General features: G+C 45.5%; 2 protein-coding genes across 2 annotated transcripts; one reads left to right on the forward strand and one right to left on the reverse strand.

Moving 5' to 3' along the window:
• Nucleotides 1-1,427: 1,427 nt before the first annotated feature.
• SDE2 (spliceosome associated SDE2) lies at nucleotides 1,428-10,076 on the forward strand. The gene is made up of 7 exons (XM_085219146.1): nucleotides 1,428-1,593; nucleotides 1,751-1,868; nucleotides 2,944-3,055; nucleotides 3,948-4,117; nucleotides 4,685-4,796; nucleotides 4,961-5,375; nucleotides 7,939-10,076. Exons 1-7 carry the CDS (start codon nucleotides 1,486-1,488, stop codon nucleotides 8,158-8,160), a joined length of 1,257 nt encoding a protein of 418 aa, XP_085075272.1. The 5' UTR covers nucleotides 1,428-1,485; the 3' UTR covers nucleotides 8,161-10,076.
• A 4,745-nt stretch (nucleotides 10,077-14,821) lies between these two features.
• Nucleotides 14,822-18,293, reverse strand: LEFTY1 (left-right determination factor 1). The gene is made up of 4 exons (XM_010706659.4): nucleotides 17,927-18,293; nucleotides 17,215-17,446; nucleotides 16,026-16,265; nucleotides 14,822-15,864 (listed from the first exon to the last, which is right to left on the reverse strand). Exons 1-4 carry the CDS (start codon nucleotides 18,291-18,293, stop codon nucleotides 15,525-15,527), a joined length of 1,179 nt encoding a protein of 392 aa, XP_010704961.4. The 3' UTR covers nucleotides 14,822-15,524.
• Nucleotides 18,294-19,188: the final 895 nt, after the last annotated feature.

Genomic DNA, 19,188 nt, shown 5'->3' on the forward strand with positions numbered 1-19,188 from the left:
TGATCTCAGGCCAGATCTGCGTCGGTTGCACCTAGAGAAAAGCCCCAGCTCCCCACTAGAGAAGCAGGAGCACTGCACTCTGGCAGAACATGTCACAGCCTGCCTTCTAAAAAGCTCATGGCTTCTGCTGGGGAGAGAATGGGACCAATGACACACTAATAGTGACACGGGGGTAGGAGGCCACCTAGCCAAACGACGTTTTCAATGGTGTTTGCAACAAGGCGCGGGAGGCATCACCCTGCCTTCAAAGTGTGCTCTCATTAGGTAGCTGTGCTGAGGATGTGAAGGAGACCAAAGCCACTTGTCTGGATCTCCATCACACCATTGCACAGATCTCTTCTTTGAGAGGCAGAGGTACACACTTTCTTCTAACCGCTCCTCAGGCCTCCTGCTTATGGGCAGCTGCAGCGCATCACAGAGAGCTCAACTTCCACCCTAAATGCTCCATGTAACTATGCCACTGGATCAGCCCCAAGCATCACAGTTTGGGGAATGACCTTCAGGATTGCTTCCTGTCCAGGAATGCTGGGCACATCCTCTGCACGGTGAGATCCAGGTGTGCCATGCTCAGAGCCGCACCATGTTCTTGTGGGGCCTCCAGCCAAAGAAAGATGTGGAGTTTTCAGAGTGGGTCCAGAAAAGGCTACAAAGACGCTCAGAGGGCTGGAGCACCTCTCCTATGAAGAAAGACTGAGTGGGAATAGTTTTTTCAGCCTGTAAAAGGCTCTGGAGAGACCTCATTGCAACCTTTCAGTGCTTGAAGGGAGCTTGTAAACAGGAGGAAAATCAACTTTTCAGTCAGATAACGATATGAAAACGTGGAACAGTTTCAAACTAAAAGAGGAGAGATTTAGGTGAGATATCAGGGGGAAAACTTCAGTGGGAGGGCAGTGAGGCCCTGGCGCAGCTGCCCAGAGCAGCTGTGGCGCCCCATCACTGGAAGCACTGCAGGGCAGGTTGGATGCAGCCTGAGCTGGTGGGGGCAGCCCTGCCCATGGCTGGGGGTGGGGCCGGATGGGTTTTAAGTCCTTTCCAACCCAACCCATCCTGTTACTAGGCCACACAGGGCTGTCTCATTGCTACACCATGGCAACGGACTCACAAACTGACTGCTGTAAGCCAGCGTTCGGGACGGCCTCGAAAGCGATAAACTGAGCCTCTGAAGGGACCGAAACATCAGATCGACCCTGAAGGTTAAGGTGTAACACTACAGGTTGCCTTAGGCGACGCAGTTTAAATACGGAATCCAAGCCGCTAGGAAGCCTTTTATAGCCCCTATGAAATACAAGCAGTCAATTGTCATTAACAGCCCGTCCCAAAAGCTCGAACGGCACAAGAAACACGGCACAACGACCGCCGAGCTCAGGCACCGCCCACCCCTTATCGCCCCGCGCCAGACGGCGCTCGCCACCCCCGCGCGTCACCTGACCGCGCGCCGCTGACGTCACGGGCGCGCGGGGCGGCGGTTGGCGGCGGCGAGGCAAGATGGCGCTGCTGGTGCGGGAGCCGCTGTGCTCGCGGGTGCGGCTGCGGGCGCTGCCCTCCGGCGGCGGCTCGGTGCGCGGCCTGCTGCGGGACTGCGCTCGGGAGCTGGTGAGTGGCGGCGGGACGGGGCTCCGGCCCCGCGGGCGGCACTCCGAGTCTCGTAGGCCGGCCTCTGTCGTCGCGCTGTTCCCTTGTTGGGCCTCGGCTGGGTGTTCCGTTTCTCGGTCGGTCGGGTGACGAATTGTTGTTTGGTTGTTTTCTTTAGAACGTTCCCGAAGAGAGTTTGTACGTGAAGTGTAACGGGCGGCTGGCGGCTGGAGAAGACGCGCTGCGGGATGGCGCCGTGTACAGCCTGGAGCTGCGGCTGTGCGGGGGGAAAGGAGGTCTGTGTGCTCTGTTACCGCGTACACGTCGTGCGGGCTTCTAAGAACTGAGCGTTCTGTTCTCGGGCCTGGTGCAGCTCCTGCTGCCTTCGTGAACGAGCTCGTTGCTGTTGATTTTGGGGAATGTATCCTGCCCAGGTGTAGCAGCTGGGTCCTTCCGAATGTGAAATGCTGAAGCATGTAGTTCATGAACTATGTGAATTCTCATTGGCTTTATTAGCTGAATGCAATAGTGCTCTGTGGTATGGCAGGCTGTTTAGTATTTACAAACTCCTTAAAGATTATTTAAAGGCATCAATATATAGACGTGTTCCGGCTTCTGCTTGAAAAACCGTGCTTGCTTCTTTTAGGCTGCTTAAAATTATATTAATGTTAGTCCATGTAGTGTCTCTTTGAGGTAGCTGAGGGATTTTGTCAAACTTCAGACAATGTAAGGTGCGACTGAGTGAGAGAAGTTAGCAGTTAGCAGAAGTTGCCTATGTCTAGTGGCTGAGGAGTGTATGGAATCACTAAGGTGGGAAAAAAACACTGAAATTGACACGTCCAGCCATCAAAATCTATTTGGAGCAGCTCTACAGCATAATTGTGGTCAGCTTGATGACATGGCTATCTCTTAAAAATTAGGTGGTTTTTTAAAATATTTTTTTAAAGGAGGTTTAAGTTTGATGGGAGCTAAAAGGACATAGGGGAGCAGTATATTCTGGATAAATTGGGAAGGACTGGGAATGTTAAGTTGAAGATGGAGAAGATTGCAAACCATTCTTCTGGGGAAATCCAGGGATAGGCTCTTAGGTTAGGAGTGCTACGCAGGTCCTGCTAACCTTGGTGTGCAATATTAGGAAAGCAGAAATGACATGAATGGTAAATGTTGGATGGTTTTTTTTTTATTATTTACTGTGAAAACGTTCCTAGTGATGTTCTAACATTATAACTTTCAAGTTACTCTGTATTTCAGTAACCTTGAAGGAAAGTGAGGCATCAAATCACTATTATTTTTCCATGGGCAATTCTATTATGTACTAACTCATCTCACTTTGTTTCTGCATATCTAATTCTTGATTACTCTTTTTCACAGGATTTGGATCTATGCTCCGAGCACTTGGTGCTCAGATTGAAAAAACAACCAATAGAGAGGCTTGCCGGGACCTCAGCGGAAGGAGGCTTCGAGATGTCAATCATGAGAAAGCGTGAGCATTTAGGCATTTTCTTAGAAGCTAGCACTGTTAAATAAACTCTTCAGAAGAGAGATGGCCAGCAGGGACAGGGAGGTGATTGTCCCCGTCTACTCTGCTCTTGTGAGTCCCCATTTGGAGTACTGTGCCCAGATCTGGAGCCCCAGTACAAGAAAGACAGGGAGCTGTTGGAGAGGGTCCAGAGGAGGGCCACGAAGATGATCAGGGGATTGGAGCACCTACCCTGTGAGGACAGGCTGAGGGAGCTGGGCTTGTTCAGCCTGGAGAAAAGAAGGCTGCGGCATGACCTCATTGCAGCCTCTCAGTACCTAAAGGGAGCCTACAAACAGGAGGGGAATCAACTCTTTGAAAGGGCTGATAACTGCAGGACAAGGGGAAATGGTTTTAAGTTGAGGAAGGGAAGATTTAGGTTGGATGTCAGGGGGAAGTTCTTTACAGAGAGAGTGGTGAGGTGCTGGAACAGACTGCCCAGAGAGGTTGTGGATGCTCCGTCCCTGGAGGTGTTCAAGACCAGATTGGATGGGGCCCTGGGCAGCCTGGTCTAGTATCAAATGGGGAGGTTGGTGGCTCTGCATGTGGCAGGGTGGTTGGAGATTCATGATCCTTGAGGTCCTTCCGACCCTGGCCATTCTGTGACTCTGTGAAATCAGTGATAGAGTTTGCTATTAACAAAAGAGGTCATGTGACAATTACAGCAGTTTTTATTTTGATTACAGAAGGTCCGAAAGACTTTCTGTATCATCCTTCCATATTTCCCATGGGTGGTTTTGTTCTTCTTTTCTCCTTGTCTCCTATCCTAGCAAGTGGTAAAAGCATCGGTAATTGCAAAATAATAATATGTTGAATGTTGGAGATGCTCTCATTTCCATGGATCTGTAATCTGCAGGATGGCTGAATGGGTGAAGCAGCAAGCGGAACGGGAAGCAGAAAAAGAGCAAAGGCGCTTGGAAAGGCTGCAACGGAAACTTGCAGAGCCAAAGCACCTGTTTACAAACACAGACTACCAGCAACAGTGTCATGAAATGGCTGAACGGCTAGAAGATTCAGTCCTTAAAGGTACCACAATTTAGCTTCGCTTTCTCTCCTCAAAACATAAAGCAAACTAAAAACTCAGTTCAGCATGGAATTTAAGGAAAAAAGTGTGGCTGATGATAACTCTTTCAATTGAATTACATTTTAAATTCCAGTGAAATTTGTTGAATTCATTTTTCCTCTTTGTCTACTGCTTTTCTTAAATTGCGTTTAACAGCATGACAAAGATACAAATGATGCTTCGTCTGTGAAACATCTTGTTTCATTTGCTATGCTTTGTAGCTATTATATTTACCCACTAGTTGGTCCCTTACTGGCAGCTCATAATGAAAATTGAGGCTGATTGCGATGTAGAAACTAAGAGCTCATGTCAGGAATTCAATTGTAAGATTGACTCTGTGTCTTAATAAAGCAGTGTAAGAAAGCTTTTGCTGCTTCTGAGATTGCTGAATCTTCAAGTTTCCATAAATATATACCAGCAGTGATTATTTTTAGTTAGTGTTTTAGGCTGAATCTGAAATTAAAAGAAATAGAATTTAGGGCAGACGTGAGTTGTGTATCAGTGAGGTAGACTTCACCTTTTCTTTTTAGGATTGCAGGCCTCATCTAGCAAAGTAGTGTCACCAGAAAGTGGCAGTGGTCGGAAGCGTCCTGGTGAATCTGGAAAGAAAGGAACAAAATATGGAAAAAAGAGATGTTTTTGGTAAGTATTAGGACTCCATAAAGGTTTGAACACAGTGTAAGTTAGGTACAGTGCAAGTAAACAGCATCTCATCTTAATGTAGACTTAAATAGCAGTGACTACATTGAGGTGATTAAATTGGAGAAGAACATATCTAAATATTTGTCATGTACTGCTTATGCCAGGCTGGGGTTGGAAGGATTGGATGATACCGACAGTTCAGATTCTGATGATGGCAGTGAAGATGATTCCCCTCAGACATCTGATGGAAGCTGTCCATTAGGAAGCAGGCATAATGAAAATGCTGGAAATGCCAATGAATGTTCAAGCAGCTCTGTGGATTCGGTAGAGCACAGTCCAGCTGCCAGTGCTGCTGAGGAGAAGGCATCGCAGCAACCAGAGCTTACCGGAATAGATCTGCAGGAGGAGACCCACGCAGGTGGCCAACCTGAAGTTCCAGCTGATGAAAGCAGTGAAATGACAAAAGCACCTCTGAAGGAAGAGGCCCGAGAAAAGAGTGAAATAACTCAGACTCTGAAGGAAGAGCGGCAAGAAAATGTTTCTTCTAAGGCCCAGGAAACAAATCAGTTACTGAGCATAGTAAGTATGAAGCAGTACAAAACTTATTTTGTGTGATCCACAAAGTGAAGAGGTAGAGAGGGTATGTATCATCTGAATTTGATGCAGTCGCTGTAAGTGCTTGAATTAGAATCAGTTTTCCTAGGAATTTAATAGAATCTTGAGAGTTTGATTCAGACCAGACATCCCAAAGTTAAAAAGGAAAAACAGCTGATCTGAAGATGATGTGTTAGAATTACACTACTTAGGTTAAGGGAGTGTGGAAGTTAATGGCAGCTACAGCCAAAAGAGGCTCTTGGTTGAGTGTCTCTTTACTGATCCCCATTAACTCCACATGTTGAAAACTCAATTGTAGTAAAGTAGCAGTCTTGACAGATCCTTAGAGCAGGTCAGGGCAAAACTTTTTAAGATGGAAGATTTTTAATAGTCTCTAGTTTCTATTAAGATGCAGTTGCTCTTGATTGTGTAGCATTGTTTTTCCCAACATCTGTGTTTCCCTTTTTTTGATTCATTTATTTTTTTCTCCTTCCACATAAATAGATGCACTAAGTATCACTTGTGGTTGGTGAATGAAGGAAAATAAAACCTTTCTGTAGAATGAAAGACTCCTAGCAACACTCTTTGAGACGCTACCAAACACTTGCCAACTTGACTAATCTTATTTATGATGTACTTTGTCCATAATCTGGACCACAGTTTTTAAATTAGAAGTTGTTACTTGTAGACGTACTTGTAAACCAATCAGCTAATTAATATTTCTTAGTGTTTTATTTATAAAAGACTTGAGTCTAATTCCCAAACTGACACAAACTTCAGCTTTTATTTGATCATTAAAAGTCAGAAAGCAGTGGCTCCTTTCTAGAGAATTAGGATTAATGTGTTAGGCTTCACCTGAATTTGCAAAAGATGGTGGAAGAATGACTTTAAAAAAGATCAGCTGGTCTATCAGGGATAGAAGGATTTCTGTATTGTTACTGTACCATTAACCCTGCTGGCAGTTGGGGTTGGTGTCCCATCAGGAGCAGTGCTGACCATGAGATTCTTTCTCTGGCAGTAGCGAGGAGCATGAAAGGAAACAGCTTATTCTAGATATCAAACTAAAAAATGTATTTATTTCAGCCTTGAAGAGATTGATTGAGTTTTCTTCCTTTGTTCAACGTGAGCAGAAAGTCTCCCATCAGCTGCCATTGACAATGGCTGAATTCTTTATAAGTGAAAATTTAGTACAGTTAAATGGAAAAAAAACCAAGGCTGGAATCTGATAAGTTAGAACTTTATCATCTATTGTACCATTAAGACAGGGAAGCTTTGAACTGGATGTTTACCATTCTCCACTGTTTACCTTTAGCTTAGTATTTGAGACGGTCTATTCTTAGAACAGGAAACTCCACCAGTGCTGTGGCAGATTGTTATTGCAGGTGGAAATATTTTTATAATAGTCCTTGATGGATTTTTTTTTATTATTATTTTTAAAGTAGAACTAGAATAATGTGACAGCCAGGCTTTTTTTTTTTTTTTTTTTTTGTATGGTCAGCAGCACAGGTTCTCGTTCTGCTAGCACTACTGGCTTTTGTTGAGCTTGTAAGGGGGTGGTCTTGCTCCCGCACTGGTGCTACTTGCTCTGAAGTCCTTTTGATACCTCCAGCATTATACCTACCCTAGGACTAATAGATGCTCTATATACTGAACGAGGTGGGGTTTTGTGTCCTGTTTTGGGTGTTAGTAAATTCCAGCTTTTGAGACGTCCTGTCCTTGTCTGTATTCTTCGGTGGACAAAGCTCTGACCAACTGCAGCTGGTGGCCCCTTGCTACTGCTGTTATGGGCGTACTGGTTGTATTCTGCATGTTGTTAAAAAGGGTCTCACAGCTTTGCTATGATGCTGGAAGGCAAATTTAAGCTGCTGAACCACTAGGTGAGATGGTGGGCTGTTGTTTTCAGTACATTTTTCTTGAGAGTACTTAACTCTCATGGGGATAAAGACAGTGCTATCTGTTTTGTCTGCAGAATAAATTAAGTACTGTTACTATTTTTCATTATGATTCTATTTTGAATGTGTTAATTCTGCTGGAGTTACTTTAAAAGTTCATCCATGTTCGTAGCATTTAAAATGAGCAGCACTTCCATCCTGGGGGCTGTGTACATCCCAAGCTTAACACCATCTGCAGCTTGTCTGGACATGCAGGATTGAGCCTCTGACTAGCTCAGAGACACTGCCAGTAGTGAAGTTGTAGGAGCACAGCTGCACATTGGATAGGAAGCCCAGCTGGACATTCACTGTGCTCTGGGGTATGTTAGCACTGCTATCATTTGTGTTGTTATGGCCCTGCTGCTAGCTAGCCTCAGTTTGCTTGCACATGATGCAGTATTGCTTGTCCTGAATAGCAGACATCACTAATAATGGGAATATGCAATAGAAGTATATGTGGGGATATTGCTCAACTTTATCTCAAAGTTTGAACTAATTTATTGGGTAAACCTAATTTAAGGGCTTCTGTGAAATGAAGCGTTTTTTCTGTACTTGTTCTCTTCCCTCCCCTTCAGGAAGAAAGCAATGATTGTCATGGGATGTTTTTCTCTTTGCAGGATGTGGAACCAATCGACCTACTTGCTTTCAGCTCTGCTGCTGAAATGGAAGCGCTGGGGTTAGATAAGCTGAAGATGCAATTGATGGCCTTAGGACTGAAATGTGGAGGCACCTTACAGGAAAGAGCAGCAAGGCTTTTTTCAGTGAGAGGTCTGTCCAGAGACCAGATTGATCCTTCCTTATTTGCAAAGCCTTCTAAAGGGAAAAAAGGGAAATCTTAAATTACTTTGTGTCTGTGTACTTTTAATTTTTCCTTATTCTGCTGTCATTCTGTACTGTTATAGAGAATTCTTTGGCATCTCCGGATAGTTTTTTGTTTCTATTTTAATGAAGTTTAGTTGACATAGCACAGAGGAAGCTGTTAGATAGCAAGTTAGTTATGTGGTCAATATTAAAGGAGTGAAATTCTGCCTTTTGATAAGCTTTACCAACGGTTATAACAAATCTTAATGTAATCCTTCCCTGCAGATGGAAAGGAAGAACCTGAGTGTTTTTTTTGGAGAATGAATGTATGGCACCATCCTCACCCTTTTAAAGAATATCAATCCTTTATTAGCTTCGAATTGGATCTCAATATATATTCCAGTTAGCACATTAAAAGGCAAACATCAAACTTATGATTTGGGCTTAAAAGCTGAAGTTTCTTTGTATGAAAAGAATGTTTTCATATGGATGGGGTCAGTCTTAATAAATGCTGTTCTATGAATTAGTGAGATGTCAGGCATCAGTAATTAATTGGTAAAAATATTTTTTATAAGAAGTTATATAAATGAATTTGTTTTGCTCTTTAAAAACAAAAGAGTGAGGGGGAAGAAGAAAGAATTACATCCTTAAGGAATTAAAAAGAATGAAGTACATTTGCTCCTTGCTAAAGATTAGTACATTACCGAGTGTTCATCTGAACCTGAGTGGGAAATTTAGTATAGGTTTTAACTTTTTTCCAGAGGCAAAAGCAATGGAGTAGGCACCTGAGGGCTTGAGTATCTGCAGTGGTGGTGCTTTATCCCAGCTCAGCCTGTAACCTCAGAGATGGGTGTTATCCCATGAGGTGGTAAAGGCTCCTGTTAGAACGGTAGCATGCTTTTATGACTGCAGCTACAGCTGCCATTTCTGTTGGAGAGGCTTTGGATTGGTACTTCAGACTTGGCCACCATATGCTGAGAGTATCATGCATGATCTATCTGTGTATCAGCTTTCCTCGGAGAGACTTGGCCAAATCAAGATTTCCCTCCCTTTCTGACACTGTACAAGCAGTAGAGGCAGGAAATGGGTTTCAAATGCTAGGGAACAAGTTCACTTGCAGTGTTTCATGGCTCAAACATGAGCAATGCTTATCTACTATTTCAGTTAGCTGTGAGCATTTTGCAATCTTGTAACCTTTCTTCTCAGAAATTGTTATGTTTATACTTGGGAGTTAGCTTTGGATTGACAGTGTTAAAGCTGAAGTTGTATTGTTGACAAACTGTACAGGCAAGCTGCTAATACAATTGTGTTTGTGCAGCTGCTCCAAAATGCTGGTTAATCTGACAATTTATACTCAGTCACCAGTCAGCCTGTTCTGTGACTTGCCAATATGCTGGAGAAAGTTAAGGCTGGAGTGCGGTGGTCACTTCTGGTTGCGCCTCATCCACTCAGCACAGTCCCTGGCATTTGACCAAAGCAGAGCTCCCCTCTTTATTTTTATTTTTATTTTTATTTTTATTTTTATTTTTATTTTTATTTTTATTTTTATTTAATTTTTTCCTCCCCTGAGGCGCTTGGTTAGAAAATGTAGCTGGAGGATTTCTGGCTCTGGAGACATATCCGCCTATTTACTATGTGAGCAGCCTGGTGTTCCTCCAGGTGTCGCTGTGGGCTTCGGAGGGCCCCGGTGTGAGCATCCCCAGCACAGCCAGCAGCCAGGGCTTCTGTTCTGCATTCCAGTTTGTAGGAGGTGGTGCCGAGTCATACCAAGGAAAGGCGTGTGAACTGGGAAGTGCAGGATTGATTTATAATGCAGTCTCTAATAGGCAAGTCAAAAGAGCTTCCTGTATTTGTTTTTTAACTGTAAGATGGATTTGAGTCTGCTCACTAATTGTAAGCGTGTGTGGTGCATCTAAATAAAACATTCTTAGGAGTACAAGATACTCTATGCAAATCTTCAGTATCCCGTTGGATCTTTCAACTGGTCATCCTGAAGTTCTATTACCAGCATTCATGAAATAATCTCATTAGTATCCCAAGGAATTATGAAAAAGAAGATATTTGTGCTGCTGGTAATTATACCATCATACACAAATCCAGCACTCCTGGATCTATTTGACATAGTGTTCTGAAAACATGGATCGCGACACCTGAGGCTGAAATGTGCATAAGCTTCTGTTCCCCTACGCATGTGACCCAAAAGCTGTGAACTTGTCATTTTGCAGCTTATTGTTAGAATAATGTGGTTTATTTGATGAGAAGATTTATATGCAGCAGATAGCTAAAAATAATATATGGCAGGTAAGTTGATGTTTGATACTTTACATGTATGGCACTTTATCAAGGACTTAGAAAATTTAAAAAAAAGGCAAAAGAAACATGAGGATGCCGCAAATCGTATGGGGATTGTGACGGGACAAGTGGATCTTACATGGAAAGGTTTGGTTTCCTGAGTGTGTTTCATGAGAGAATGGGAAGAGGTGGGGGGTCACCTCAACGCAGGTTACATCTCAGCAGCAATCTCACCTGGCTGGCGCGCTGTCAGTGTGCTTACTGCTCTTCTCATAACTGTGTGTACACACAGTGAGTGAGGAGAGCTTTTCTCTATGTGAGGAGTCATTTTACTACTTTTTTTTTTCCTCCCCGAACATGTAAAAGAGCTGGAGCGCTGCCTTCTGCTCCTTTTGCATTTTCTCAGTTATTAGCTGATAATAGAATCAGAGAAACCAGTGACGCACACCTGAGGAAGAGGCTTTTTATTTCATGCAGATCCATTTATAATCTGGAAGAAAGTTTAATCATACACAAAATAGTAGGAAGCAGGGCAGGTGACTACCCAGGTGAAATACATGTTTTTGGTACAAATTTACTTCTGGGAAGTTCGGAATTGGAACATGTTTTCTTCTGTGTTGCTTTTTAGCAATGCTTTTGTCTGTTGGTCAGCTTAAGGAGCAGTTTGGATGACCCAGAGGAGCATTCATTGCTATACCTGAATAATTTTGTCTAGAATATCTTTCTGTGACTTGAATGACACTGTTAAGTGAAAATTAGTTTTCTCATCCCCCTCATCTCGGAGAAATAGAATATCTTGTAATAACACTTAACGTTTTTGTTTTCCGTGGATGTTTTCCATCCTGGGATCTCATAGCAGTGTAAGAAGTCCCGGAGTTTATAGTCACAAGAGTGCTGCAAGATTATGGCTGAATATCTCCACTTCCTAAACTGAGGTATGGAAAAAGAATTTGTGGAAGTTTGCAAAGAACAAACAGAGCAGCTGGCTGCCTTCAGTCAAAAGGCTTCTTTCCCACTTTCCTCTGCAACGCAGACAAATGAGTTCCCAAAAAGCCCATTTGTTGTTTTTGGAACAAACGCCACTGTGCCTGCGCTGGCAGAAAGGATGCAGACAGCACGCAGCTATGTCTTCGTTTTTCTGAGCAGGGCAACTTCTAGGCTTGCTACTGCAGGTGGCAGTGTACTAACAGGAGGATGTGGCCTGTTCCGGGCCGTGCTGGTGGAAGCCTCTGAAAAAGCGTGATCGTAAACCCTGCTTGCCTTCTGGTAGAGTCCAATGGGGAGCAAGGAGCTCCTCAGCTGCCTGCGAGGTCTGGAGAGCAGAGAGCTGCTGGTCAGGTACCAGTTGGCTCGTGAAACCTCTGCTGCAGTTTTATGAGCTATTGCACAGCTCCCTGAAAACATCTCTGGTGGTTATAGATGTTGCTGCATGCAGTGCAAGGTCATAGTATTGTATAATTGGTTGAGTTGGAAGGAACCCTTAAAGGCCATCTAATCTAGCTCCCCTGCAGTGAACAGGGACACCTACAGCTCATCAGGGTGTTCAGAGCCCTGTCCAGTCTGACCATGGATGTCTCCAGGGATGGGGCATCCAGCCTGTACCAGTGCGTCACCACTCTTATAGCAAAAAAGCTTCTTTCTTGTATCCAATCTAAATATCTCCTTTAGTTTAAAAGGATTTCCCCTTTTTCTATCACCACAGACCCTGCTAAAGAATCTGTCCCCTTCTTTCTTACAGCTCCCCTTTAGATACGAAAGGCTGCTCTCAGGTCTCCTTGGAGCCGTGTCTTCTCCTGGCTAAACAGTCCCAGCTCTCTCAGTCTGCCTTCATAGGGGACGTGTTCCTTCCCTTGGGTCATTTTTGTGGCCCTCCTCTGGACATACTCCAGCAGGTCCGCATCTCTCCTGTACTGAGGATTCCACATCTGGATGCAGTACTCCAGGTGAGGTGTCGGAGCACAGAGCAGAGGGGCAGGATCACTTCCCTTGACCTGCTGGCCATGTTGCTTTTGATGCAGCCCAGATAATGGTTGGCTGGCTTTTCATTTTACATTAAGTTAGTGGCAAAAACTAGATGTTGAGTCTTTTGGATGGTTCCTTAAAAATATCAAAGTCTTAGGAGATTACACAGTGGCCTGAAAAGCTCTTGACTCCCTGTCTGTTTGTGCTGGGTCCCTCTTTCCCAGCCTCCAGCTGTTCCCAACCAGGGCAGAGGAGCTGCTTTGATTATCACCTCTGTTGAGATGTGGATTGGGAATTTGGCTTTCTACTTACACCAGCAATTAGGAGGCTGTCCTGAGAGGCCAAGTGTCAGACGCTATTTGTAGGAGTTTGTGAAATGCAAAGGGGAAAAAAGAAAAAGATGCAGAAATGAGGTCTCACCAGCAGGGCAAAGCTGCAACTTCTCATGGATTCTCAAAGAAAATAGAAGAGCAGCCTCGATTTGGATGAAAATGTGGAAAGATCAGACTGGGCAATGTAGCTGAACTGGCAGGGGCATTTTGTGTGGCTTGAAAACTGCGCTACTCCTCCTTATTATTTCTTTTTTTTCTAGTGAAGCCTAAATGTTAATGCTGAAACAAGCTGCTGTCATGCATGTAAGGTGTTCTGCCTTTCCTCAGAGGTTGTGCTGCTGCTCCGGTGGGAAGAATAACACGACAGCTCGACAGGCTTTGTGTCTGCTACAGCTTGTACCAATACAAAAGCAGCAAGGCAGCATGCGCGTGATATCACAGCAACTGCTGCCTGTGCTGAAGATGGCTGGCTGGGGATAATTTCTGTTGCACTGGGGGATGTCTGAGGAAGCAGGGCTTCATCTGCAGCCTCTGCCTTCAAGTTTGCACTATAGAAGTCTCTGGAATCTTCTTCATTTTAGACCCACCTCCCACTCTGCTGATCTTCATTGCAAAGCCAGTGAGGGTGACTCAGCAGAGACATGTGCTGTGTGTCTCATGAAGCATGAATACTGTGCTTGTGATATTTGGGCATGATGGGTTGGTGAGGTCAGTGCTGCTGGCCATCCACCATCCTGGCCCCCATAGTACAAGTTCCTCCCAGGCTGGCCTGGAGGGACAACAAAGTTAATGCTTTTCTTCCTCAGTCAAACACCAGTTCAAACACTTTCTTCCCCAGAAGCCAGAGGGGTGTAGATAAATCTTCTGCTTTGTTCCTCACAGCTGAGGTTCCGGCTGTGGCCTGTCCCTCCTGGGTGGGTAGGAACTGGAACTGAATGCTCATTGAGAAAGATGCCATGTAATTGTGAGAAGAAAATGGCCAAGACCAGTCTGGCTCATCCTGCTCAAACCTGGGTCACCCTTGGTGATATGTACCCAGCTCCTTTTTTTTTTTTCTTCTCCCTTTAAAGCTTTTTTTTTTTTTTTCCACCAGCATTTACACAAGTGAGAGGTACCAGCCCATCCACAGGCTGAGGTGAAGGCAGGTATGGCTGGTGACCTCAGAGCTGGCCTCCTGCAGGGTGTCAGGGATACCTTACTTCTCAATCTTCCTGATGGATAAGCCGAAGTCACAGCTGGGCCCATCCAATCCCCCTCTTCGCATCATTCCAGAGTGGTTGAGGTAAGAAGCCATCTCTGAGGGTCACCTTGCATAACCCTGCTGCTCAACCAGGGACACCTAGAGCAGGTTGTCCAGAACTACATCCAGACAGCTTTTGAATATCTCTTAAGGAAGTAGGCACTTGGGGAAAGGTTTGCCTTGTCTGTGGCCCATAGGCTAGGCTCCACGTGCAGCTTACACTGGTGTAGGAGTCAGTTACCATCAGTGAAACTCCAGTCAGCAACCCAGTACTTGTATGAGGGTGGAAGGACATATATCTATTAGAGAGTGTCCAAAGGAGAGCTGCAAGGATGGAGAAGGGTCTGGAGGGCAAAGGTGCGTGAGGAGTGGCTGAGGCCACTGGATTTGCTCAGCCCAGAGCAGAGGAGCTGAGGAGGCCTCATGGCAGCTGCAGCTCCTTACAGGGAGCGGAGGGCAGTGCTGAGCTGAGCTCTGCTCTGTGTGACAGCGACAGGGCCTGAGGAGATGGCATGGGGCTGTGTCAGGAGAGGGGTAGCTGGGGGTTAGGGAAATGGTCTGCACCAGAGGATGGTGGGAACGGCCCCAGTGTCAGAGTTCAAGGAGCATTTTCTATGATTGTGTTTTTCAAAAGGAGATTACACCTGACATTGCATGGGGAGAAGCACCAGTGGTGCATGCTCCTCACTGATTCAGCCCTTCCCCTGCCTGCATGAGCAGATAATCTTTATCATGAGCAGGCAGAGACATATGCACAGCTGAGGACTGTTGTTGGGTGTATGCATGAAGAAGCTGGGCACTGGGGTACAGTCAGAAATGTTACAGATTTTTTTCCTCCACTTTTGCACCTAGAAATAATTATAAGCAAACATGGCTATTTAAATAATCATATTTTATTGTTTACTTAATTTTGAAAGCTGAAAAAACTGTAATACACAATCAGAAAAATGAGGACCTGAATCTATAAACATTTGTTTGTGCAAGCAAATCCAAGTTCCAATATGTTCACTGGCTTCAGGACTCTAAATTCTGCTTAAAACTGTGCCAAATCCTTGGTACAAGGACCAACAACACTGTCCTTTGAATTCTGGGCAATATTGTATGTACATGTGTATCTACAGATATATGCATACAATGCATACTTACATATATATACATTCATTTTAGCTCTAGGCAGTATTCTATGTACATATATGTATGTATGTAGAAAATGTGTATATATACAATATGCATGTATACAATACGTACATATATATGTACATGTATTTGTGATACATGTGCATCTGTGTATGTATACAACATGTACATGTAAGTGCTTTTGCTCTGCTATCCATAGTAAACACAATTTGGGTAGACAAGGACCGAAATGTACAAAGCACAGGGAACAAAGGAACTGAAATCCAAACCCAAGCTTGACTTCTGCACCTGACTGTGATCACTGTCCTTGCCTTTCACCTGCAGCTGCTTGCAGTGCCCTGCAGTGGGGACTGAAATTACCCAGAGGCGGCCACACCAAACCTAGGGAGGTGCACCTCCTCCAGGCCCACCAGCACTGTTCCTCTCCTCCGTCAGTCCCTCACAGAAATGCTGCACCATCTGCCATGCAGCTGCACTTCTCAGTGATCATGTTGGGAAACTCAGTTGCCTCGATCTCAGTGTGGTTGCCCCTCTGGACCAGGTACATGATAGGGAGCGGGGAGCTCTCAGCCACAGCACAGGCACGCTCCCTGCCCCCCCAGTGCTGCAGTGGGCCGGGAAGCTGCAGGCAGCCTCCCCGGCAGCTGTAAGCCTGGTATCCTGCCGGCTCGATGATCCAGTATTGCGTCCAGGAGAGCTCACGGAAGTTGATGTAGTGCTTCTGCCGGCAGCAGGTGGACTTTCCTGCCTGCACTCCATCCTTGCAGTCCCCAGGGCCACTGTGTGCGATGGGAGAAATGTTAGCAAATAGAGAAGGCTGATGGCACAGCCCTGAGCTAGGAAGCTCAGACCACGCTCAGGTTTCATTTGAAAATTCAGGCAACAAAGTGAGTGCAGTAACGTAGGGACAAAGCTGCATGGATGCAGGTTTCGTACTCACCCATAGTCCTCCAAGTCAAGGGTGTAGAGCACCAGCTCGGGTCTTCCCACAGCTCTGTCCCCAGCATCCTGTGAGGTGAAGCGCACGGCCTTGGCAACTTCTGCAGCATAGCTGCCCACCATTTCCCCTTCGATCCAAACCTGCAGCACCATTGGTTCTTGCCTCTTGTTCCGCAGCCAGTAGTGCACAGCCTGGGTCACGTCAAAGTTCTTCCAGCCAGACTCTCTTATGGGAACCAGCCTGCCAGGCAGAGAGAAGCCCATCATACAAAGCTCATGGTGCTTTTTTTGCTGTGAAATAATTTGCTTCCTGTGCATTGTCATGTGCCTTGATCATATGATAACGCTTGCTGAGCAGCGCTGGGCATGTACTCACAGCAGTTAACTATTTGAAAGAATCATAGAACCATAGAGATTGCAAGGGACCTCTGGAGGTCATCTGGTTTAATTACATGCTAAACCAGGTTTCCTGCAGCAGTCACACAGGAAAGCATCTAAACGTGCTTTGGGTATCTCCAGAGAAGGAAACTACACAACCTCTCTGGACCCACAAGGCATGCAAGGCTAACAGGCACTGAATGATGAAATAAAAACCTTTGTGTCAAGGTATTTGTTCATACAGTGCAAGGTTATATGCAGTGCTTGTGTCACCAGCCAGCTGAGCTTCCAGTACTTAAAGGGAGCTTAGAAACAAGAGTAAAATCAACCTTTTTATGGTCTGATAGTGATAGGACAAGGAGGAATGGTTTTAAATTAAAGAGGGTGAGATAAGTAGAATAAACTACAAAAAACTTAAAATAGATATATCTAATAATACTAAAAATAGATATCAGGGGAAGGTTTTCACTGAGGGAGTGATAAGGCACTGGAATACACTGCCCAGAGAAGCTGTGTATCCCCCATCCCTGGAGGTGTTCACAGCCAGGTTGGATGGGGCCCCATCAGAGCCTGATTCTGTGCCTGATTCAGGGTCTTGCTACCCTGCCTGCAACAGAAGGGTTGGAACTAGATAATCTTTGAGGTCCCTTCCAACTCAAGCCATTCAGTGATTCTGTGATTCTATGATTTTATGATTGGTTCTATGCAGCCTATCGTTTGGCACAGAAATGCATCACTTCAACACATCGTTGCATATTTGCAGCCTTAACCTAATGTCTGCTCTCATCAGCTCCACACTCCCCATCACCTACCGGGAGTCGATCAGTGAGGTCCTGTTTGTGCCATCATGCTGTCTCTGCACCCAGTAGATGCTGACCCTGGCATTGGAGACAGGCCGATGGGGCTGCCTGGCTGGCAGGTTCACCCTGTCCAAGGGCTTCTTGAAAAGCTTCAGTTCAGCCATTGTCACTTCACTGTTTTTTGGTATCCTTCCCTCCATGTCAAAGATGAAGTTCTGGCGCATGGGATCAGAGTAGAAGACTTCTGTCCGTGATGTAGAGACAAAAAGACACGCTGTCATTGCTATCCTCTGCATTTCATCCACAGTTATCACAGCACATTGCTTGGATGCTCCAACACGATCCCTTGTGGCAGAGACAGCCCCTAAATGTACTTTTTCTAACCATACTTAGTATCTTGTGAATAAACTAATTCCTCTAGATCTGAAACAGCAATGTGGGGACAATAGGAAGAAATCTTTTCATCCTAAATAGAGCAAGCACAAAAAAGCATGTGTCCCTTTGGTGCCAGTGCAGTGCATGGTATCAGGAAACCACACAAATTGCAATAATTTGCAGGCAGTTTGCCTTCGCTGCCCAGGATGCTATGTGCCTGGGCACCAGCATTTTTCTATCACCCACCTTTTTCCAGGATCATGGGGTACATATATTTTTTCCACCCTGCTCCCCCTCAGAGCCTGACCCCAGCCCCACTCCCTGTGGCTTGCCCTGCCCAGGGTGTTACCTGCATTGCCGGGGATCCCCTGCAGGATGCTGGCCAAGCTGGGAGAGGCACGACGCTTCCCCCTGTGCCGCTTCAGCATGGAGATATACTTGTTCTTCACATGCTCGGGGATGACCAGGTCCACCAGGTCTCTCTTATGAAGCTTAGGGACTTCAGAGAGCCCCAGCTGCTTCAGCATCACTTCCTTGAACCCTTCCTGGGTGAAGGCATAGGCCATGGCAACCAGAGAGAGCACATAGAGCATCTGGGTGAAGCTTGCCTCCATCCTACCCTGTTGGTGGCTCGCAGGGAGGAACGGGGATGTCAGCGGGGCTGTGATGCACTCGCTGGCTGTGGAGTGGGACAGAGGTTTTATAGCCAGCCTCATCCCACTGGCACAACAAATTCCACAAGTGGGGAAGAAGCAGGGGACTTAAAAGGCTCACCCCCGCCTCTATAGACACATGCCAGTTTAACACCTCCGCACACCACCAGGCTGACATGGGGGGCTTAGGGGAGCTCCCAGATTCCTGCACTGGGAAGACATTTCCCTGCTCTTTTAACTCCCTGTAAACTTCTGCCTAAAAATCCCCTGAGTGAGCAGCATCACACATCGATGGAGTTGCTGCCTGAAGTGGCCAGTATCTATCAGGAGAATAAAGCTCCAGTAGAACATCTGCCTTTATGGTGGGCGTTACAAAATAACTTAAAATATCGGGGGGGGAGGGGGCTGGGTAGATCCCACTATGATCTCTGAATAGATGATCACAACATTGAATCGAGGTGGTTGGATGGGTTATGGCCTTTTACATAGCCTATGGATCACAGGGAGGTAAGCGGAAGAGGCACAGTCCTGGCATTTTAGATGTGGGCTGAATAATGCCTGTGCTTAAGAGCAGATGGCTTTATTTTCAGGCAGACAATCTCCCAGTGAACACAAGAAACCACTCTGCTTCTCCACAACCCCAATTATAATTGTTGGTGTTCTGAACAGTATCAAAAAACAAAAGAAAGCTTGCTATGGAGAGTAAAGGTAAAGGGAGCTGGGTGCAGGAGGCTGCTGTTTGCCTTGAAGTAATCTTAAAACCTGGAGCTCACATCTTTGACTTTGTTGGCCTTTGCTGGCATGTTTTTAAAACTGAGAAAAGGAGAAGATAATTGAAAAAATAAAACTTGAACAGTGACATTCTTGAGGAACTCAGCATCTGGGGCAGATTCTCATCCTTCTCCAGCAGGAACAAGCACGGGATATCTGGAGCACAAGTACAAAATACTTTCATTAT

This window comes from Meleagris gallopavo, chromosome 2 (assembly GCF_905368555.1).
Source record: "Meleagris gallopavo chromosome 2, MGAL_WU_HG_1.1, whole genome shotgun sequence".
NCBI lineage: Eukaryota > Metazoa > Chordata > Aves > Galliformes > Phasianidae > Meleagris > Meleagris gallopavo.

Bases quoted from the DNA above. Each gene is read 5' to 3' on its own strand.
- SDE2 (XM_085219146.1), top strand. From the start codon at position 1,486: ATGGCGCTGCTGGTGCGGGAGCCGCTGTGCTCGCGGGTGCGGCTGCGG. The intron at 4,118-4,684 runs GTACCACAATTT...TTTTCTTTTTAG, and splicing joins AGAAGATTCAGTCCTTAAAG to GATTGCAGGCCTCATCTAGC. The intron at 4,797-4,960 runs GTAAGTATTAGG...TGCTTATGCCAG, and splicing joins GGAAAAAAGAGATGTTTTTG to GCTGGGGTTGGAAGGATTGG.
- LEFTY1 (XM_010706659.4), bottom strand. From the start codon at position 18,293: ATGAGGCTGGCTATAAAACCTCTGTCCCACTCCACAGCCAGCGAGTGC. The intron at 17,447-17,926 runs GTAACACCCTGG...CATCACGGACAG, and splicing joins GGGGATCCCCGGCAATGCAG to AAGTCTTCTACTCTGATCCC. The intron at 15,865-16,025 runs GTGAGTACGAAA...CATCGCACACAG, and splicing joins CTTGACTTGGAGGACTATGG to TGGCCCTGGGGACTGCAAGG.